The sequence below is a fragment of the Puma concolor genome, chromosome A1 (genome assembly GCF_028749965.1).
Source record: "Puma concolor isolate L17-30 chromosome A1, mPumCon1.1.hap2, whole genome shotgun sequence".
Taxonomy (NCBI): Eukaryota; Metazoa; Chordata; class Mammalia; order Carnivora; family Felidae; genus Puma; species Puma concolor.
Genome location: NC_141667.1, coordinates 240,718,314 through 240,741,527, shown reverse-complemented (window position 1 = coordinate 240,741,527; position 23,214 = coordinate 240,718,314). Strand labels below are relative to the sequence as shown.

The 23,214-nt window shown below is 41.2% G+C and overlaps 1 protein-coding gene across 15 annotated transcripts in view; it reads left to right on the top strand.

Annotated features, from left to right (window-relative positions):
- Nucleotides 1-23,214, top strand: part of IFT88 (intraflagellar transport 88) — a 159,700-nt gene that overhangs the window by 114,622 nt on the left and 21,864 nt on the right. For 14 of the 15 annotated variants that reach the window (XM_086715283.1, XM_086715307.1, XM_086715322.1 and 11 more), the window contains 4 exons: nucleotides 6,981-7,033; nucleotides 8,613-8,678; nucleotides 12,152-12,258; nucleotides 20,471-20,537. In XM_086715283.1, coding sequence (XP_086571409.1) covers nucleotides 6,981-7,033; nucleotides 8,613-8,678; nucleotides 12,152-12,258; nucleotides 20,471-20,537 — 293 coding nt within the window. Of the gene's footprint in view, nucleotides 1-6,980; nucleotides 7,034-8,612; nucleotides 8,679-9,732; nucleotides 10,245-12,151; nucleotides 12,259-20,470; nucleotides 20,538-23,214 lie in introns of those variants that run through there. The other variant, XM_086715313.1, reaches the window with a different exon arrangement.

The following is a 23,214-nucleotide window of genomic DNA, read 5'->3' as shown; positions in this document are numbered from 1 at the left end:
ACATCCAGATGGCCAACTGACACATGAAAAAAATGCTCAACATCACTCAGCTTCAGGGAAATACAAATCAAAACCACAATGAGATACCACCTCACACCTGTCAGAATGGCTAACATTAACAACTTAGGCAATAGCAGATGTTGGTGAGGATGCGGAGAAAAAGGATCTCTTTTGCATTGTTGGTGGGAACGCAAGCTGGTGCAGCCACTCTGGAAAACAGTATGGAGGTTCCTCAAAAAATTAAAAATAGAACTATCCTACGATGCAGCAATTGCACTGCTAGGCATTTATCCACGGGATACAGGTGTGCTGTTTCGAAAGGACACATGCACCCCAGTGTTTATAGCAGCACTATCAACAATAGCCAGAGTATGGAAAGAGCCCAAATGTCCATCGATGGATGAATGGATAAAGAAGATGTGGTATATATATACAATGGAGTGTTACTTGGCAATCAAAAAGAATGAAATCTTGCCATTTGCAACTACGTGGAAGGAACTGGAGGGTATTACACTAAGTGAAATTAGAGAAAGAGTAATATCATATGACTTCACTCATATGAGGACTTTCAGATACAAACTGGATGAACATAAGGGAAGGGAAGCAAAAATAATATAAAAACAGGGAGGGGGACAAAACATAAGAGACTCTTAAATAAGGAGAACAAACTGAGGGTTACTGGAGAGGTGGTGGGAGGGGGGATGGGCTAAATGGGTAAGGGGCATTAAGGAATCTACTCCTGAAATCATTGTTGCACTATATGCTAACTTGCATGTAAATTTTAAGAGTAAATTAAAAAACAAAAGACTCTATCAACAGAATGAAAAGACAGCCCACATATTTGCAAGTCTATATCTGATAAGGGGCTATATCTAGAATATATGAATAACTTCTATGACCCAATAACAACAATAACAACAACAACAAAAACAATTTAAAAATAGGCAAGGGATTTGATTTGATAGACATTTCTCCAAAGTAGGTATACAGATAGATGATCAATAAGCACATGAAAGTATGTTCGACATCATTAGTCATTAGGAAAATGCAAATCAAAATCACAATGAGACACCACAGCTTTTAGGGTAGCTGTTATATTTGAAAACAGCAACAACAAAATAATAAGTGGTGGGGTGGTTGAGTACCTGGAGAAATTGTAACCCTGTGCATTGTTGGTGGAAATGTAAAATGGTGTTTTATGGAAAACCATCTCGTGGTTCCTCAGAAGGCTAAACTTAGAATTACCATATGATGCAACAATTCTACTCTTAAATATATACAAAGGAATTAAAATCTGAGACTCAAACAGATACTGGTACATTCATTAACATATCATTTTTCACAATGGCCAAAAAGTGTCAACAACCCAAGTGCCCATCACTGATGAATGACAGGCAACAAAACGTGGTTGTATGTATGCAGTGGGGTATTCCACCATGGAAAGGAACAGCATTGTGACACATGCTGCAGCATGGAAGGACCTGGAAACATCATACCAAGTGAAAGAACCCAGACACAGAAAAGCAAATATGGTGTGATCCCACTTGTATGAAGTGTCTAGAATGGGCAAATTCATAGAGACAGATAGTATATTAGAGGTTACTAGAGTTTGGGGGGAGAAATGAAGTTATTACTTAATGATTGTGGGGTTTCTGTTCGGCTAATGAAAAAGATTTTGAAATAGTGGTGATGATTGTACAACTTTCTGAATGTAATTAATGCCACTGAGTTGTATATTTTAATCATAATTTTAAAAAATTAATAATGTGATGGGGTGCCTGCATGGCTCAGTTGGTTGAGCATCTGACTCTTGGTTTCGGCTCAGGTCATGATCTCACGGTTGATGAGTTCAAGCCCCACATTCGGCTCTGTGCTGACAGCATGGAGCCTACTTAGGATTCTCTCTCTCCCTCTGTCTCTGCCCCTCCTCCTCTTGCTCTCTTTCTCTCAAAATAAATAAATAAACTAAAAAAGTTAATGAGATATACCAAAAACCTTTGAATTTTACACTTTATATGAGTGAGTTGTATGTTACATGAATTATATTTTAATAAAACTATAAAAAGAGGATACCTACTATATGATTTCATTCATGTAAAGTTCAAAACCAGTCTAGATCAGTATTCAAAAGTCAGGATAATAGTTGCCTGTATTAGATAAAGGAGGTAATGTTGAGGGTGTAAAGGAGGCTTCTAGGGTGTTTGCAACATTCTGTCTCTTGAACTGTAGGATAATTACATGAGTGTTCATTTTATATCAGTTTATTGAGCTGTATAGTTATGTTTTATGTGTCTTTCCATATGTGTTATACTTCACAATAAAAGATTTAAAAATTAAAGAAAAAAGACAGTGTGAGCAAAGAAAGACAATACAGCCCTACCCCTGGGGGAGCCATTTGGAGATGTAGGGGGCGGGGCATATTTTAGGGTCATGATGATAGGGAGGCACTGTGAGCATTAGGTAAGCAGCCACCAGTGACGGTAAACATTCAGTAATGCATAGAGGACCTGTACAGTGAACGGTCCCATCCTAAACGCCAACAGTGCCGTCACCAAATGCTGCATTAGAACATGTTATAGGAAAACAGGGAGGGGGACAAAAACATAAGAGACTCTGAAAAATAGAGAACAAACAGAGTGTTACTGGAGGGGTTGTGGGAGGGGGCGTGGGCTAAATGGGTAAGGGGCATTAAGGAATCTACTCCTGAAATCATTGTGGCACTAGATGCTAACTTAGATGTAAATTAAAAAAATAAATAAAATTTTTTAAAAAGATACAATGGAAATGTTTCTTATTTATTTATTTTTTTAACCGTTTATTTATTTTTGAGACAGAGAGAGACAGAGCATGAACGGAAGAGGGTCAGAGAGAGAGGGAGACACAGAATCTGAAACACGCTCCAGGGTCTGAGCTGCCAGCACAGAGCCTGACATGGGGCTCGAACTCCCGGACTGCGAGATCATGACCTGAGCCAAATTCGGACGCTTAACTGACTGAGCCACCCAGGCGTCCTGGGAAATCTTTTATAAACTATAAAGATCCATGCAAATAAATACTTTTCTAAAATGAAAAAAAAACAACATGTTAATAGTGGGGCACCTGGGTGGTTCAGTCAGTGAAGCGTCTGACTTTGGCTCAGGTCATGATCTCATGGTTTGTGAGTTTAAGCCCTTGGTCAGGCTCCGTGCTGGCAGCTCAGAGCCCGGAGCCTGCTTCCCATTCTGTGTCTTCCTCTCTCTCTGCCCCTCCCCCACTCATGTTTGTTCTCTCTCTCTCTCTCTCTCTCTCTCTCTGTCTCTCAAAAATAAATTAAAATGTTTAAAAAAAAATTTTTTTTAAAGAACATGTTAATAGTATGATTTTGTTCCTGAGATTTAATCTTAAAATTCTAAAGTCTTTTCTCTGGGGCCATTCAGTGTATTCAGAGAAACATCCTCAGATCTGCGTCAGGAGTATAAGCCTGGGCTGCCGCCCAGCTGGCAGGGACTGGGCTGAGGATCTCAGTGTCCAGAAGCAGACTCTTTGCCTCCTCCTGCAGTCTTCAGTCCAGCACCTCGAACCAGCCGAGCCCCCCCGGCCGGGAGCCTTCCTGAACGGCTCCTGAGGGTGAGGGGTTATTACCTGGCTGCACGGGGTGAGGGGGCCCCACTGCTTCTCAGTCACATTTCCAGTCTGTTTTCCTTTTTATAGTTTCATGCTTTGCTGCTCCTTCCTCAGTGCCGGTGATCCCAATTCTTGAACACTTGTGGTGATTTGCAGGGGAGATCTGAGCACCTCTCTCTCATCAGTATGCTGCTGGCAAGCACTTGAGTTTTACCTTTCTTTGCCCTCCTGAAGTCAGTTTCCATTTTTTTTTAGTCCATCATCCATCATTTGTATATGGTTTTATATGGTTTGAGTTTGATCTGACATAGAGTTTATCTTTCTTATTCTCCTTTGTTTGGGGAGGTTAATTTCCAGAAAAGACATTGTGCAATAAGAGATTTTTTAAAATTTTTTAATGTTTGTTTATTTCTGAGACAGAGAGAGACAGAGCATGAGTGTGGGAGGGGCAGAGAGAGAGGGAGACACAGAATCCGAAGCGGGCTCCAGGCTCCGAGCTGTCGGCACAGACCCCGACGCGGGGCTCGAACTCACGAGCTGTGAGATCATGACCTGAGCCGAAGTCGGTCACTCAACCGACTGAGCCACCCAGGCGCCCCTGTGCAATAAGAGATTTTTAACTCTGCCATCTTTAATGCAGAAATCATGACTCTCAGATGGTGCTTACTTATTCCATGTGTGGAGATAATAATTCTTCTCTGAGACAGTTTTCAAACTGCATTCCTCACTGCTTTCTGGACATGTGACATAAGGGATTTATTCAGGATATTATGCTGGTAAATACTATTGGGACAATAACCTTAGGCATAGGATGCCCGTGTCTCAGTTTCTTTTCCTTAAAGGTGAACAGATAGAATGAATTCCTACCCGAGGCCACTTCCAGTTCTGAAGTTCCATGATTCTATAAAGCCAAGTCATTACAGATTTAAAAGACATAAAACCTTTAGTTTGTTAATACTGTGCTAGGCAATTTATAACCAATTTGCTGGTTTGGAGGTGGTGTTATTCTAAATCACTATCTCTTAAATGTGCTGCCTGTAAATAGTAGTATTTTTCTCTGAGGATTGAGGAGAGGAGTAGGCATCCACTGAAGAAATAAACTTGGCTTACTACTTATAAACTAGGTTCTGATGGTAAGACAGATAAAAGAGACAAACCAAAACAATTAGGCTTGTTTGCTTTTGTGCAAAACTATCCTGTCCTGTATTAATAGTGTCTGGGCTCTCTCCAGTTCCTAAAACTATCAGTACGAACGTGGCAGCTTAATTCTGAAGGTTAATAAATTTATCTCATGTCCTAAAGACATGAGACTGCATTTCTCATACATGAAAGCTTCTCGACTATTATAGTGCATAAAATCTTTTGCTGATCGTCTACATCAAATCAGTGCCCAATTATGTATGCTAATGGAAACAAGCAATGTCACAGATCATCTGTAGTTATGATCCACTAGAATTACTAATCCAGAATATTACCTAATACCTTATTAACATTAAGTCACTGAGCCCTGTTCTTCCTCTTTACTGGGCTACTTTAGTGGTTGAAAATAATGACTCCGTTTTCCACATGAGGATGCACACACATTCATGCACGCACTACGTAGCAGCTGCTCTGGTGGCTGTTTTTTCAATTTCCCAGTAGGGGGCATTCATGAAATAAGGCTTTCCTGAAGAAGAGAAGAGAAGTGGTTATAATCACTAATGTTTATTATTTAGATACATTGTGCTACGTAATCCTCACAACTGATTTATGACGTGGGTGCTGTTATTCTTCCCACTTTGTAGATGAGTAAACATGGGCACAAATTTAAGTAACTTACGAAGTTAACAGAATGTATAGTGTACCAAACTAAAAATCATAATCCCAGGCTTTCAGGAAATTATAAAGACATATACTTGAATATGTAAATGAGGAGTTAATGATAAATGATCACCCAGCATATATCAGGCATCATGCCAGGTCCTGGGAACACAAAAGACTCTGCTGCCCTCAGGAATTTATAGTTTAATAAGGTATTCGGAAACATAAATAAGACTACAGTATAGTAAATGCAGTGCCAAAGAGATTCTAGGATGTTAGAAGAGTCCACAGAACAATCTAATCTGGTCTGGCAGGGAAGTGGGTCATGAGGTTGGGATGAGCCTCCAAGTGGAGGTGACGGTGTGTGCAAAGATCAGAAGTCTAGAAAATGCAGTGAATGCAAAGGACTCTGTCCTCCCGTTTGGATTTGCTGTAGCATGAAATGTTGGGCAGCTCCCCATGGAAGTGGAGTTGGTGAGGTAGCAAATGGCTAACAGTGGATGAACTGGATTAGGACCTTGGAGTTACCTTGCAGTTGGAGGGGAGGTGATGCATTTTAAAGAGGGAAGTAATGTAGTGAGATATGTGTTTTCTTTAGATCAAAGTGGATGGCTTTGTAGGGAGTGGATTTGAGGTTAAGTAGCTTGTCCAAGTAGTAGGGCTGTGACCCTGATCTAATAAGACTCCAGAGCTGGTAGGTGTGCCATCAAATTGAGTGGGAGTGAGGCTGTCTCTGAGGCCATCAGGTAAATAGAAGGAAGAGTCTAAAAAGAAATGAGAAGCACGTTCAATTATCCCCTAGTCTTTCATTTCTTCAAATCTTATTTTCCTAGGTATTTGTAACAGTAGTCTTTAGAAATCCTGGTCGTTATTATTTATTTTATAACAGAAATTTGGAGCACCTGGGTGGCTCAGTTGGTTAAGCGTCCGATTCAGCTCAGGTCATGATCTTACACAGTTGGTGAGTTCGAGCCCAGCTCGAGGGGCAAAGAGAGGGAGACAGAGGATCCAAAGCAGGCTCTGCTGACAGAACACAGAGCTGCCTGCCCTCCGCTGCTTGCCCTCTCTCAAAAATAAACATTTTTTAAGAAAAGAAATCCTTTTCTTTTTAAGAGGAAAAAAAGAATGAATATAGTTCTTTTTTACTCTACCTTTAGTTGAAGCCTAATTGTTCAAACACAAGGTCAACAATTGCCTCATGGGTACAAACTTCGCAAGCCTAAATTTCTAAGTCTTAGGTACTAAGCCAAAGTATAACATTACGGCAAAGGTAATGATAATGTTTAAAATAGATCACAGTGGTCTTTAGCCAAACAGGTTAAGTGGTTCACATAAAATCTAAATAAAGGTGTGAACCAGATTGAAGGACTCTTAAATTTTCTAATATACATATGATAGGTAATAATGAAGGAAATTGTATATATGCTACTTTCAATAATAAAGATCTAATTAGAGGTCAAAAAGTATTTGGAAAAATGTATTTGAAAGATAGTACAGATATGTCGCTTTATAAAACTGATCATCTCAGGTTATTTTTGTTTCATCTCTGATTTCATATAATTTTGTTTCTTTTATAGGCCTTCACAAGTGAAATGGCAGCTGATGGTGGCTAGTTGTTTTAGAAGAAGTGGTAAATGCTTTAACTTTATTCATTTTTTATATATTTTGCTTCTATCTTTTAGGTAATTATGCATAGAACTGTGTTCCAACCACATGTTTGTTTATTAAAACAGTGACTGTTGCTGACTAACATATTGGAAGCATCACTACTACCCACAGAAAAAAGTCATGCTTACAAAATGGGTCTTGGTCGTGTATTCCGTCCCCACTATTAACAGATTCGTTATTTTTCAAAGTTAACATGTAATCATTGGGTATGTTAAGTCACAGAAAAGTAGGCATTCTGCACCCAGTAGTTTGTTTCCATTTTGTGTTCACCTAATTCTGAGTAGCGTGTGTGCCATGCCAAATTTATGAGACTGTCTCACACCTGACAAGGCTGAGGAAGGCCCAGAACTGCGACAACTGGGCTGTATTTTTTTATACCAAATGCTACTCAGTATCTTCATTTGCGTTTTCAGTTAACTTTTTATTACATCATGTACTGCTGACGCTTGTCCTGAAGTGTTGGACTCACCGTGAAGCGAATGATATTGTTGACTCTTATCAGATATTAGGTAATGAGATGGACGTGAACAGATTTGTAGTCCCTCTTATAGAGGCCACAAATGATCCAGGAAAATAAATTCCTCAATCCAGGGGGAGCACAGATCATGACAGTGTTAACGATGTTGTCATCGTGTCTTGTAGGAGGTTTCTTTCTTTATGAGCTCCTCTAGAATGGCATCAGGATATGTACACAGGAGTCCTAAAATCATTTAGATCATTGATCTTTGCCGTTACTCTATTTCCTGGGGAACATACAACATAACTATATATTATACATTTTACGTGTATCAGCATGCGTTCTGAATTACCAATGTTCATTTCCTTGTCAGTCACATGTAAAGCGTACATATGTAAGAGGTATTCTGAGTGATTTGAGATAGAAACTTTCTTGTGTTAACTGAAGTACTATTTAGAAGAGAAGCTGACGTTTAATGAGAGCTGCTGGGTGCTTCCTGTTTGTTACATCGAATTCATACCGCACGTCTGGGAGGGTCAGCACGGCTGGCCCTCGTGCATAGTGGGGCCTGTTGAGACTCATCGCTTGTTTACTGACATTTTAACAAAGATCTTTGATCCCACATTATTTTTCCAATTCTTTGTTGCTGTGAAGCTAAATTATTGTATTATAAAACAAAATGCTTTCTATAAATTTTTGAATGTTTCAAGATAAAAACTACCGAGAAAGGTTATTTTTCATCTTTTCCAACTAAGTGAATGACATTGAAATTAATGTTAGTTTATCACTTAGATGATTTTTAAAATTGTCAATTGTTCTTCTGAACTGACTTTTAATTTTTCGGAAATTGAATAGATCTTAATTTTTGACAACAATGTATTTTAAGCAGTAGAACTAAGTTTCTTTCAACCATCACCCGTTTACTCTCGCTCTCTTTTTCAAATTTCTTTTATCTGTACATTTTCTTCCAGAAGTTATATTAAGAATGGTTTATATATGCTTGTGGCAAACATGGAAGTCTTCTTAATGTTATTAATTTTTACAATTTGTGAGTATGTTTTTTTTCTCTTTTTCCTATTTATAGGTAACTACCAAAAAGCATTGGATACTTACAAGGATATTCACAGAAAATTTCCAGAAAATGTTGAATGTGAGTTTACATTTTATAACTTTAAAACTATAGGTTCTAACTCTTTATTGCCTTATGTATAATAATTATCTTTGCTATGGTAATTGCATAGATAGCTACCAGCCTATACTTTGTGACACATGTTTATACATGTGGTTATAGGATCAGAAAATTTGACTATGCGAGTACATTTTATAGAATTTAGTCTTTGATGGATTTAAATATACCACTGGGTTCTCTTCAGTAGTAAACAGATCTGTATGTCAAAGTTTTATGAAATTTGAAAAATAAATTTTGATTTATCATTGATTTGTTAAAGCTCATACTGTGGTATTTATAGAAAAGGCATTTTTAACTCTTCAGTTAGTATGCAACTTTTTGTAGTTGAAAAATACTTTGAGTTTATGAAAATAGAATGGTCATCTTGCTGATATGGATAGCAAATGAATTTTAATGTTACTTTAAGTTTAAAAGATTATGTTGATATTTTGCTTATTTTCCTTTTGTGAAGTTAGCTTTGTAGAAAATACTCATTTATTTCTCCATCTTGTTGCACAGTGGGTTTGATGTAACCTAAAGTAATAATGTGAAGTATTAATGGGAGTACCAACAACAAAATCATGATCAAGAAAAACACAAAGTAACCATATTCACATGCCACACACTGCCACTAAACAGTATTTGGCCCTGAATAGCCTTGCAGCTAAAAGAAAGAGAAAAATGTAATCAGTTATATAATCTTTTCTATTTACAAGGGAACAAAAAATAATTCCTTGGGAAGAAGAAAACGTTTTCCAACTCTTCATTTATGTTGCATAGCAGAGAGAGACAGTAGGTCGTTGAAAGCCGTGGCGGCTCCTTGCTTTTGCGACATCCCCTCAGAAAATAAAATAACATGTTTGAAAAGACTTTTTAATTTTGTCCTTCAGTGACAGTGAACACTAAACAACACATTTCAGTTCAGTAAGACAAATCTGTTCTGTGTCAAGCTTTCCAGTGGCCCCGCCTGAGCCAGGGATGAGACGTACTGCACGTTCCTTCGTTAATATTTTTCTGCATTTGGCTTTTGTGAAAGGTCAACAGCACAGGGCTCAGAATTAATGGCCTTTGGTGGCAGCTTCGGAGCAAGGGCTTCTCTAATGCCAATCAGAAGCAGATCTGTTAACTGACAAATGCCATCGGGACACAGGCTACGTGGAATTACTTGTAAAACTTTAAAAAGCACAGATTTCTAGCCCAACCTACAGAGATTCTCCTTTAGGTTCTCAGTGGACCCGGATAGCTTTCATTTCCTGTTTCTTTTTTTAAAAAGCTTTTTACGGGAATCTTAATCTCAGTCGCTTTAGGAAGCTTGGTGATTGAGAAATTGAGTAAGAGGTAACAGTACCATCTTGTGAAAACGAGGAAGCCCAAACAGGCTGCTGGGCAGATGGTTCCCCTCCTTGGCACCACTGACATTTGGGAGCAGATAATTCTGTACTGTGGGAGGCCACCCCATGGGTTGTGGAACGTTGTAGCAGCTTCCCTGGCCTCTACGCACCAGATGCTCGTAGCACGTCCACTGCCTCCTTACGAAAAGCAGAATGTCTCCAGACCGTGACAGGTGTCCCCTGGGGGACAGGATCGCTGCTGGTTGGGAACCACTGCTGAAGTCATGGTACCTGTGCACTGGACCAGGAGAGGGACAATCTCCAAGCAAGTCCAGATTTCTTTCTTTTTTTTTTTTTAAGTTTATTGACTTATTTTGAGAGAGAGAGGGAGAGAGCACGCACGCAGGGGAGGAGCAGAGAGAGAGAGAGAGAGAGAGAGAGAGGGAGAATCCCAAGCAGCAAGCAGACTCTGTGCTGTCAGCAGGGAGCCTGATGCTGGGCTCGACCTCAAGAACCATGAGATCATGACCTGAGCTGAAATCAAGAGTCAGATGCTCAACTGACTGAGCCCAGGCACCCCCAAATTACTTTCTTTATTGAGAATTTAAGACTCGCTCTAAGGGGTGCCTGGCTGGCTCAGTTGGTGGAGCATGTGACTCTTGATCTCTGGGCTGTGAGTTTGAGCCCCATGTTGGGTGTAGAGATTACTTAAAAAATGAAATTAAAAAAAAAAAAAGATTCACTCTAAAAATTAAATCTATGCCATTAGGGAATGTTCAAGATGCTTTTGGCCTGTATAATTTTCAAGACAAATATAATTAATAGTCTGCCTTAGGGGCACCTGGGTGGCTCGGTTGCTTAAGCGTCCGGCTTCGGCTCAGGTCATGATCTCACGGTCCGTGAGTTCGAGCCCCGTGTCGGGCTCTGTGCTGACAGCTCGGAGCCTGGAGCCTGTTTCAGATTCTGTGTCTCCCTCTCTCTCTGCCCCTCCCCTGTTCATGCTCTGTCTCTCTCTGTCTCAAAAATAAATAAACGTTAAAAAAATTTTTTTAAAAAATAGTCTGCCTTAACTAGAGCTATAGAAAAAACATTTGCACCCATGTACTATCTCATTTTGAGCACAGTAGTTTTCTGATAAACCCAGCAGGATAATACATTCTTAAAATATATTCTTCAGTTATCAAAAATAACTCTAAAGAGTTCAGAGAACATCCACCAAGAACAGTGACTTTTATTTCACATTAAATATTCATTCCTAAGGGGCACCTGGGTGACTCAGTCGGTTAAGCATCCGACTTTGGCTCAGGTCATGATCTTAAGGTTTGTGGGGTCAAGCTCTGTGTCGGGCTCTGTGCTGACAGTTCAAAGCCTGGAGCTTGCTTCAGATTCTGTGTCTCCTTCTCTCTCTGTGCTCCTTCCCCACTCACACTCTGCCTCTCTCTGTCTCTCAAAGATAAATAAATGTTAAAAAAATTTTTTTTTAAATATTCCTAAACCATTCTTTCTGAGGATAGGTAGGTAAGAGAAATAATTAAGCATTATTTGTACAATATATGTAAATTACTTCCTTATTGTGAATTATTAAGACAAATGTACACATAGGCAATTTATATAATAACATGTGATATTTTAAATTATTTTAGTACTACTCCTTTTGCAACATTTTAGTGGTCATGAATTGCTGACTTATTTACAAATTCTTAGGGAGGATGCTACAGTGTTGGTAATATAGCACTGTTCCAGCACTATCAATGTGGCCGAAAGACAGATGAAAACTCCTAGGAAGAGAAAGACAAAAAACAAAATATCTAATAGATCGGTAGTCATAAGTAGAGGAAAGGAAAAGCAGATAAGGAAATAAAGAGTGTGGGAAGGGCCCTAAATGTAGATGATGTGGTCTGTCCTGTGGGCAGGACAGGTGGAGAGAGTCCTCCCTGTAGGTCCTCTTTCAGGGAAGTCCCTTTCTCTTATGGCCAGTGAGTACAAAGTATAGGTTAATTTTTGATGAAAACAAATACTGTTTGTGAGCATCATTCCTCCTTGTGTCCCAAAAGACGGATTCATTGATTTCTTATACTTTCAACCCTGCAGTAATATTTTTCTACATCTGTTTTTACAATTTAGGTCTGCGCTTCTTGGTTCGTCTCTGCACAGATATTGGATTAAAAGAAGTTCAAGAATATGCAACAAAACTTAAGAGATTGGAAAAAATGAAAGAAATAAGGGAACAGGTATCACATATGGGCCAAAATCTACTGTCTGTTAATTTTCAAAATGTCAGCCTTCTGTAGCTCAAATGAGTGACGCTGGGTTCTTTCATCAGTAAAAAAAAAAAGTTGAAATTTTTTTCTGCTATGACATAAAAGGAGAAACAACTAATATTCTAGTTTGAGGATAAAATTCTATCAAGAATCAACTCTTTTTTTTTTTTTTTTTTTTTTTAAGTTTCTTTTTGAGACAGAGAGAGTGAAGCGGGAAGAGAGAGGGAGACAGAAAATCCCAGGCAGGACAGCATGGAACCCGACTCAGGGCCCAACTTGGGGTCCATCGTAGGGCTCGATCCCACGAACTATGAGATCATGACCTGAGTGGAAATAGAGAGTCCACCAAGAGTCCACCAACTAAACCACCCAGGTGCCCCAAGAACCAGTTCTTAACAGGAGGAAGTACAACAGAGTCAGCCTACTGTAGTGGATGGTTGGTTACTCTCAGACAGATCGTTGTAACTTTCCACAAAGCAGAATAACTTGCAGATTAATTTACAGAATTAATTTCAGTTGGAGGGCCCTGTGGCCCATGGAAATTAAGAGGAAATCAAATAACAATAGTACTTTTTCTTTAAGCTGTTTCATTGTGTAGCAGACCATGGCTCTGAGAATAGTATTAATATGCATGGAAGCTTTTTAAGTTTTATTTCTGTGTTTCATGCAGTATGTGGAATAGCAGTGTTCTCATTTTTACTTTTTGAAGAGAATAGTCTCCCCTAAGTTTGAGCCTAGAATATTTAACATGGTCTTTGAGTGTCTGCCTTAAATAGAAAGAAAATACATTCTTTAAGGTTAGACTTCATCAAGAATTTAATTATCTTGGATAATTAAGTCTAAATTCCATATTTGCTTTCAAAATGTGGTTAACTTTAAATTGTCTTTGCTTTGAAGATGTGATCTGATGGTTTTAGTCTTTATTCTCTTGTGTAAAGTATCAGTTGTAAAAGGATTATGAACATGACGTAGATTTTTACCTTAAAAATCCTATAAAATACCAAGTTGTTATTAATGCGATGCTAGGGGATATAGTTTAAAACCTGCTGTCAAGACCAATTTACTACCATATACCCACTGGTAAATCAGGTAACCTGCGTGCAAGTTTTGTAAAATTAAGCAGATATAAATGAAAGTTCAAATTATCATAAGTGTCATCATAATCACTGCTAAATTTGTCCCATTAAGAAGAATCCAAAAGAAGTATATATCTCAAACCAAGAACATTCTTTGGAGCTTAAATTAGTTGTAAAGTTACTTAGTATAGATCCATGGAGGTATGTGGAAAGGGTCACATTCTTAAGACTTCTGACGTTTCACCATCAGGAGTTTAAGTTGATGCCGAACAGAGAACACACAAAAAAGACAAACTATGGATCGTGCATAATACACTCCTCACAACTTACAGCCTTAAACAGGGCGACTGGCATCTCTGGTTTAGCAGACTTTGGTGCAGGCTCGTTTTACACAGTAAGTAGCTGCCTTGAACTCCTGGGACTTGTCTTGCGGCTAGCTCACAAGGGATCCTAACTCCAGCTGTAGGAAACCCCAATTCCAGGGAGTCCCTGGGGAATGAACTTGAGGGATAAATACCAAAACATGGCCCCTTTAAAAAGATGCAGAGCTGCTTCTGCATGATTTTCTTTTCGCCCAGTTTCCCCATGTTGGGTTGCATCGGGTCAATATCGTGCTCCGGTTTTGGTCTTCACAGCGCTTCACCTTTACGTTGACGTCCTGTCTCCCTTTGCTTTTTCTTTTCCCTCTTCCTTCTTCCTGTATGCATCCTCTCTCTGTGGTGTCAAACTTTTTCTTGCTCGGGCTGTTATGGGGCTAATATTCTTGCGGACTGTTGGTTCTTACTACTATGAATGAATATGTGAGTTACACTGAGACTGTTTTTCCTTTGTGATGAGTACTCTGCCGATTGATTCCTCTCCCATCAAAATATTTATATATTCGTTGAGTATAGTCTACTTTTATCTGTTTCTCTCATATATCTGACACCCTTGCACTGTCCTCACTAAAATAATTCCCTAATGACTTAATTAAGAGTACTTTAGTGGGGCGCCTGGGTGGCTCAGTCGGTGAAGCATCCGACTTCGGCTCAGGTCATGATCTCTCGGTTTGCGAGTTCGAGCCCCATGTCAGACTCTGGGCTGAGAGCTCAGAGCCTGGAGCCTGTTCCAAATTCTGTGTCTCCCTCTCTCGCTGTGCCCCTCCCATGCTCATGCTCTGTCTCTCCCTGTCCCTCAATAATAAATAAACATTAAAAAAAAAAAGAGTACTTTAGTAAAATCATATGAGTTACTATTGATGCATTTAGATCATCCAGTGTTTCTCTTACTTACTCTAATTATTAATGTCTCAGTGTGCTTGAGCAGTGCCTCTTTTGGTAATATTATGTCACTGCTCTCACTGTAATCTGTATAAAACCCAAGGTCACTTAGATGTCTTCTCTCATTATAGCTTCTTCTTAATATCTTCCCTTAAATGTTACTGCTTAGGGGCGCCTGGGTGGCACAGTCGGTTAAGCGTCCGACTTCAGCCAGGTCATGATTTCGCGGTCCGTGAGTTCGAGCCCCGCGTCGGGCTCTGGGCTGATGGCTCAGAGCCTGGAGCCTGTTTCCGATTCTGTGTCTCCCTCTCTCTCTGCCCCTCGCCCGTTCATGCTCTGTCTCTCTCTGTCCCAAAAATAAATAAACGTTGAAAAAAAAAAATGTTACTGCTTAATCTTACTTGAAAGTGAAAGTCACAGCCCTCATCCACAAAATACTCTCTTTTCAGTGCCCTTGGAATCAGTTTCTCTGTTCTTTGGTACTCCTCATTAAATCTTTCTCACTTATGTTTTGCTTATAAATGCAAAGTGGAGGGGTGCCTGGGTGGCTCAGTCAGTTGTGTCCAACTTCGGCTCAGGTCATGATCTCATGGTTTCTGAGTTCGAGCCCTGCATCAGGCTCTGTGCTGACAGCTCAGAGCCTTCTTTGGATCCTCTGTCCCCACTTTCTCTGTTCCTTCCACACTTGCTCTCTCTATCTCAAAAATGAGTATACAAAAAAAAAATGCAAAGTGGAGGAGAAAAAATAGTGGAAAAGAAAGGTCCTAGGAAGAAGAGACTAAAAGAATTCTCACTATTTGAGAGTTAATTTCTCTTTTAATTGTTGTGTGTTCAATTTCAGTTTGTGTTTCTTGAATTGTGAGCCCATGGGGCAGAGCATTCTATTTCCTGGCTTGCATAGTACATAAAGCACTATTAGTTTCGAAGCAAAGTATAGTAAATAAACTTCTGAATCAAGGGCACTCTCCTTTTCTAAATTTGAACTTAAAACTTGTTACTTTTTCTGTGTGTTTCTTGTTTAGAATCTGCCCCCATGCAGAAACTTAACATCTTTTGATGTAATTAGAATTTCTTTATGTAATTATTGTTACATAAATTGTTACATAAATTGTCTGCATAATACAATCTACTATTATACAGGCAGATATGTCTTGATTTCTTTAAACATTTATGCATTGTTAGATATCTTTTTTAAAGTCAGTAACTCTGTATGACCACTCTAATTTTGTTGTTTCTTCCTGAAGAAGAGCACTTCCATATTGTGAACTGGAGACAGTTTGTGAAACAGACATGTAATTGAAAGCAGGAAGGGGCACGTGGGTGGCTCAGTCCTTTAAGCTTGGGACTCGACTTTGGCTCAGGTCATGATCTCATGGTCAGGAGAATGAGCCCATGTGGGGCGCTGTGCTGACAGTGTGGAGCCCGCTTGGGATCCTCTCTGCCCCTCTGCCCCCCTCTCTCAAAATAAATAAATAAACATTAAAAACAATAGGAAAGCAGGGATATCCGAGATAATCACATCAAATCTTTACCTGGAGCTGCTGATAGGAAAACAAAGTGGACCCCCAGTCTGTGTCCCTTCCTTTCCTCTTGAAGTGCTAATAATGGTAGAAGTTTGGCAGCAGGAAGGAAAAGACGTGAAGAGGCTGGCTGAATGTTTGTGAATGATGCTAGCACTCTTCGTGGTTCTGGTTACAGTTTCCCCTTCAATTCTACGTGATAACATCTGCTTGCCGAGACAGTAAAATAGCAACAGCTAACGCTTACTGAGTGCGTGACGAGTACCGGCCCTGTTATGAACATTGTATGTGTAACAACTAACTTAACCATTGCCGTAGTTTTAGGATGTTGGGTATAGTTTCATTATTACTTTTTTTTTAACAGATGAGAAAACTGAGAACCATGGTGGCTAAGTCCCTTCCTCTAGGTCACACGGCTATCGGGGGCAGCCCTAGGCTTCAAATCCAGGTTCCTAACTACTGTGCCTTACCACCTCATGAAAAGTAGGGGAAGCAGATGATCCAAATAATTATTTTCAGCTGATGTATAGTTCTTACTTACTCTGCACTCAAAAAGTTGGTCAATTAGGGGCGCCTGGGTGGCGCAGTCAGTTAAGCGTCCGACTTCAGCCAGGTCAAGATCTCGCGGTCCGTGAGTTCGAGCCCCGCGTCAGGCTCTGGGCTGACGGCTCAGAGCCTGGAGCCTGTTTCCGATTCTGTGTCTCCCTCTCTCTCTGCCCCTCCCCCGTTCATGCTCTGTCTCTGTCCCAAAAATAAATAAACGTTGAAAAAAAATATTTTTTTTTAAATTAAAAAAAAAAAAAGTTGGTAAATTAAAATGGCAAAAGTATAACTCCATAATTTGATTAGGATGGGGGTCTCAAACTAGTGCTATTCAAGCGTGGTCTGTGGGCTAGTACAGCGTCAGAATCACTTGGGCACATCTTAGAATTACAAAGTCTTGGGCCCCATCCCAGACCTACCGAAACCCTACCCCAGAGTTAAATTCAAGAATCTGCATATGTGTTTTTAAACAAATTCTCCAGGTATTTTTATATTCACTAAAGTCTGAAAAGCACTTGTGTAAAGTTTATGCTCCCACAGGGTCATCATGCAAATGATCAAATACCAGCTCAGGATATGGAATCTGATATAAGGGAGGGGGACAGGAAATAGATATAAATAAGGTCATGGATTTTTAAAAATTGTTTAAAATGGGAAAGGTTTTATGTAAACCTAAGAAAGAGAGATAAATGGATTCAGGTTTATGGGAGCCAGGATAGTGTATCTCCCTGAGCCCCTAACTCCTATTTTAAAGGAGTTAAAGCCAGAAATTTATTTATTTAGACTGGTTTTTCAGAGAACTTCTTCTCTTCCTTGAACTTTTATGGAAAAAGAAGACTGTTCTCCCCTTGGTGCTAAGAGGAATATTTTACACACTGTGTATTCATTAGTGCCATCTGTGAGCAATTCTAAACACTGGGCTGTTGGCCAGGCAAGAAAGACCTACTGTGCGTGTCTGGCTGCTGTGGGCCTGGAGCAGTGTGAACAGGCAAGAAGGGCCTACTGTGCGTGTCTGGCTGCTGTGGGCTTGGAGCAGTGTGAACTGGCCCCAGGAGCTGGGGGCCTCATAGAATTGCTGTGTTTTAAAGATGTTTTATGTTTCTTCTTCACTGAACACACAAAAAAATCAGCTTCCAGGCATTCTGCCAAACTTAACTCTATGTCTGGAAAAGAACAAAATGGGAAGAGCAGGAATTGAAGACTGAGCAATCGAAATACAAAAAGGAAGAGAAAAACATCAGCCGAAATGCAAAAGATTAGAGAAGAGAGAGAGTATGCAAGATTCAGTGTGGTGGAGTTCATTGATTTTCAGCAGCAAATGGGTGTTCAGTTGGAAGAGAATAAAAACCCACGTTCTCGGGGCGCCTGGGTGGCTCAGTCGGTTGAGCGTCCGACTTCAGCTCGGGTCATGATCTCATAGCTCATGAGTTTGAGACCCGCACTGGGCTCTGTGCTGATGGCTCAGAGCCTGGAGCCTGCTTCAGATTCTGTGCCTCCTTCTCTCTCTGCTCGCTCTCTCTCAAAGGTAAATAAACATTTACAAAAAACCTAAAAACCACATTCTCTACCCACGGGAGAGTGGTGAAGGAGAAGGACCAGCAGGCAGGACCCTGAGTGTGAGGAGGGCGTGGGTGCTGGTAAGCACACTGAGTGAGCAGCCACCTGGGTCACAGGGGAGTCGCCCTAAGACGAGAGTGGAGCTGAACCCTAAGGGGTGAGTCGTTGCTGGAAAGGAGGTGAGGAAAGGCATGGCAGGCAGAGGAGGTACCAGATGGAGGCTGGCCCCTCCAAGGGATGCAAGCTGGCTCTTATTCACAAAGTACGAGGGGCAGTCAGTTTCCAAAGATACAAAGGACTGAATGTGATGTATTGAACACGTGCTTGCTCCATGGGCCGTGCGGGCGGAGGTTGAGCCAGCAGTGGGGCTCTGGCACCGTCGTGTGCTTACGTGACATGTGTCCAGCAGAGCACGGTGTCCTGGGAGTAGGAGAGAAAGAAGAGAAGTCGTTGAATCAAGCCAGGTTTTAGGTTTCTCTTGGTGAGTGGAGCAGAGAGACGGGTGGGCAAGCAAAGTGTCTGGAGGTCCTGACGTGGACGTACTTCAAGTGCTGGGGTGTTTCTAGGCTAGAAATAAAGTGAGTATTCAGGGGATTAATTAGGAAAAGATGGACGAGAGCCACAGGATTGGGGAGTTCTAGATGGGAGCAAGGAACAGGTGGAATGGGGCGAAGAATGTGGTGATCGTGGAAAGTGCTCACTTTCCTAAATTGTCCTGTTCTAAACGTATGGTCACTAAAGAAACTGCAAGATCTTTTCTCACATTTGATTTGAAAAACTTTCAGGTCACACAGGCATTTGTATCTATGAGTTTATTTTAGTATCGTATAGGTCTTTTGGATATGCTAGAAATAATCTTCAGAAAGATGAAAAACAAGTTTTGAAATAAAATCTGATTACAGACATTAAAATTTTTATTTTGTTATATCATCTTTAGATTTTCAAGAGAAGGGGCAAAGGGGAGAGATGGGGTTTCAAGGGAGGTTTCTTTTTAACAGAAAAAATTTGGGCATATTTACATATATTTGAAAGTACTGAGTGTTTCATTTTAGAGAAATGAGTTATTGAAATTTTTTTTCTTCCTAGTCAATCACAATGTCAGTAACCTCTAATCTGTGATCTGATAATTCAGAATTCACTGGGGAATAAATAATTTGTCTTTTGAATCAGATATGAAATTTTGCTTATATTATTGAAGATCTAAATAAGGTACCAATCTATGTTTAAAATTTTAATTTAGTTGTGGAGTAAATAATTATCAAAAGCTGTCTGACTCTCTTCACTAACTACCCTGTCTCTCTAAACACAGCATTAGGCATATGAGAATCTGGCAGTATGACTTGAGACAGATTCAGTGTCAATACAAAAAGTATAACTCCTAAGCAAAACACAAAGTAACCGTAAATTGCTTCAAAAAAACCTAAGAATGTCACAGCTTGGAGATATTTCTTATGTTTTAAGGGTAAGCTTGTACCTAAGAAAGTGGACTATTAAGCAGATCTTAAGCATTTTGTGAGATTTTAATAGTTCTTTTATTATAGAGGTTGAATTTCAAAGTTTACCTTTTTCCCCCCCAAAATAGTTCAAGTCCAGCCATTACAGAGTAAAACTAACGCAGGATATAGCCCTTCGGTGGGTTGCCTCCTCCCCTCCCACCCCCTGGGTCTAAGACCTCAACCTTCACCTCAGGATCATATTTGCTTTATGAGCAGTGGTTACGCTGCACCTGAGTGCAAGTGCCCCCTGGGTATTTACTAAGGCCTGAGGGCCCTGGTGGAGGGCAGGCTGGGAACCCTTTGTTCACAGAACAACTTTGTCTTTTCTCTCATAGAATCAAGGTAAGGAGCAGTGTGCACCCAGCTCTTAGGAGAGTAGGAGCAGTAAGTCTTAAGCGCTACACAGTAACGTTAATTGAAAAAAATCAACATTTAGGAGCACCTGCGTGGCTCAGTCGGTTAGGCACCCGACTCTTGATTTTGGCTCAGGTCACGATCTCACGGTTCCTTGAGTTCGAGCCCTGCGTAGGGCTCCACGCTGACGGTGTGGAGCCTGCTTGGGATTCTGCCTTCCTCTCTCTCTGCCCCTCCCTTGCTCTCTCTCTCTCTCTCTCTCTCTCTCTTTCTGTCTCAAAGATAAATAAATAAGCTTTTTAAAAAAATCAGCGTTTAGTTATATTCACCTTCAAGGGAATATCATTCCTTCTTTTAAACCCGTCTTCTTGTTCTAGCGCGTAAGGTCTGGCAGAGATGGCGGCGGGGGCTCCCGCAGCAGAAGAGAGGGCAGTGCCGGCAGTGGTGAGTATTTCCTGTTTCCTTGACGTACTGGATTTGACCGACGTCTAGCACACGGGCGTCTTGAAACATCTTGGATAATCAGAAAGAATGCCTTTTGTTCTGTACGCAGTAAAACCTCACTTACTCCAATTAATTTTGTAAGCATTCTGTTATGTGAATGATGGTGAATGTCAGTGGATTTTGCTTCTTCGGTAAGCATACCTGTTTTTGCTAAGTGGTTAATAAATAAGGTCATGCTGAATAGATTACCATAGATGTCCATGCTAATGAGGTTTTACTGTGTTACATTTTGTTAATTTACCTTTTAGGGCAGTGCGATGAGAAGTAAGATGGCCTTCTAGAATGCTGGCAGTGCTGAGTATACTTTAGTGTAGAAATCGTGCCAGTCTGGGCATTAGGAGACATGATTCTAGTTCCTGTCTTGATCACGACAGCCGTCTCCCTTTGGACCAGCCACATAAATGCCGTAGGCTTTAAGTGATTTCTAAATTTGTTTGCATCGCTCAGTTCCTTGACTTCGACCACTTGTCACAGCATTACTTAGTAACAAGGTTGTTAAGTTTTCCTTCCCGTTTTCCTCATCATCAAAATCCGCCTTCTCTGTCCACGTCAGAGGAATAGTATAAGTTAAACTTAGTAGAAATTTGGTGGTTTTAAAGAAATGGATCGGAAAAATAAAGGCTAAATTGGGATGTGTAAACACACGTACATTCTCTCATATCTGTACGTAGCACTGTCCTGCAGACGTGAGCCGGGTCCGTGCCCCCGCCCAGCTCCACCCCTCCTCTCTTTGTGATGTAGGCGTCAGGGCAGAGACAGTGTAAGGCGTAGTTCGGGTAGGCCTTTATTTCATTCATTCGCAAACATTTATTAGATGCATACCAGGTGCCAGGTAAAGACTGTGCTAAGTGCCAGAGACATAAGGATGAGTAAAACACGGTCCCTGTGCTCAGGGAAGTTAAAATCCAGTTGGAAGGACACACAGGTCTCAGGCGCTGCTGAGAATGCTACTGACTTTCCTGGGGATACAAACTGCAGCTGGGGCAAAGATTCTTTCCTGAGATCTGAGCTCTGCTTGGCCAGATGGGTTTAAGCAGTTACGATCATCAGGGGCATCTCGTTCTAGCAAGACAGTTTGATTCTCTGAGGATCAGTCCGGCTTTTCCAGCTGAACCTCACAGTCCTCCCCTGTTTACCCTCAGGTCCCAGGAGTAGTTACCCACAGCCTCAGAAAGTAGCAGCTGCTGCCTGCAGTCTGTGTCCCACGCACGCCAAGGGTGGTTTGCCGAGTTGAGGAGTAGCCATTTCCTACCTCGTCAGCCCCTCCCCCCCCTTGGTCGTGATGGGCGTTGACGTTCGCATACTGTCCCCTAAGCCTCAGATGTGGCCTCCGCTCTGTTACCCCTGCCCCACCCCTGCTTCAGTGTGTTCACTCAACTCTCTGGGGTTGGATTTAACTGAGTCGTGGGTCTGAAAGATCTGTCCCAGCAGTTCTCATAAGCGGGCGACGGCCAAGCAGGCCTGCAGCCTCTTATCCAAAGTCTGTGGGGCCAAGCGTGTTGTGGAATTCAGCATCTTTTGGAGTTTAGAAACCTTCTGTGGTGCTTTACCCATATATAATACCCTTAGGGTGCACCTCACAATCAGACAGAACTGTTACTGATTCGGGAAAACACATGGGTAATTACACTAAGGTTAAATAATGGCTAAAAATAGCTTCAGGTCAAGTCGGGCTTTATGCCCATTAAGTTTACATATTGCCACCTGAAACCTTGGCTTTCCGAGCTCTTCGGAACTGGGAGTTTTGGAGAGGGATCATGGACTTGCATGTACCAGCAATGTCCCTAGTGGCGAAGGGTTGGCACACAAGGCTGTGGGCATCAGCTGAGAGGAACGTGGAAGGTTCAGCAGACGTCTCGCGGCTGCTGCTTCATCCTTGCTCTTAGGAAGCAGGCGGCCTGTGATAGGAGCTTTTCTTGAAATTGAGTGTCCCTTCAGGAGTCATTGTCTTGGTAACCCTAGGGAAGTGTTAAGTGTTTATCGAAGTTCTTTATTAAAGCTTATTAAAGATGGATTGACCATCTTCCAAGTTTTTTACACTTCCCTCTAAAAATCTTAAACTCAGAGGCGCCTGGGTGGCTCAGTCACTTAAGCCTCCGACTCTTGATCTGGACTCAGGTCATGAGCTTACGGTTTGTGAGATCAAGCCCCTCGCTGGGGGCTTGGGGCCTGCTTAGGGTTCTCGCTCTCCCTGTCTGCCCCTCCCCCCTGCACACATGTACATGCTCTCTCAAAAAAAAAAATCAACTTTTTTTAGTGTGAGATTCAAACAAAGTAATTATAAAAAAATCAAAATCTGAAGTTCAGAGTCACCAGCCAGTCCCTCCCAGAACGACTCCCAGCAGTCTTGTATTAAGTTCTCAGAGCCTTCTCTGGTAATTCACAAGCTTGCAGAATGTCGCCAGTGTTAGCCTCTAGACCTGAGCCTGAGTTACCCAGATGTCTTCAGCTTGAAGTCTGCTTCAGAAACATCAGGACCTCCTAACAGGATGCCAGGGCGTGCCCGGTTGGTGCTGAAGCGGAGCCCGGAGGACAGCATCCCCAGTTCCACCCCAAGAAACTCTGCCCAGACCGTCGTCTGCCTCTCACAAACATCGGAAGGATCAGGGTGTGCCTC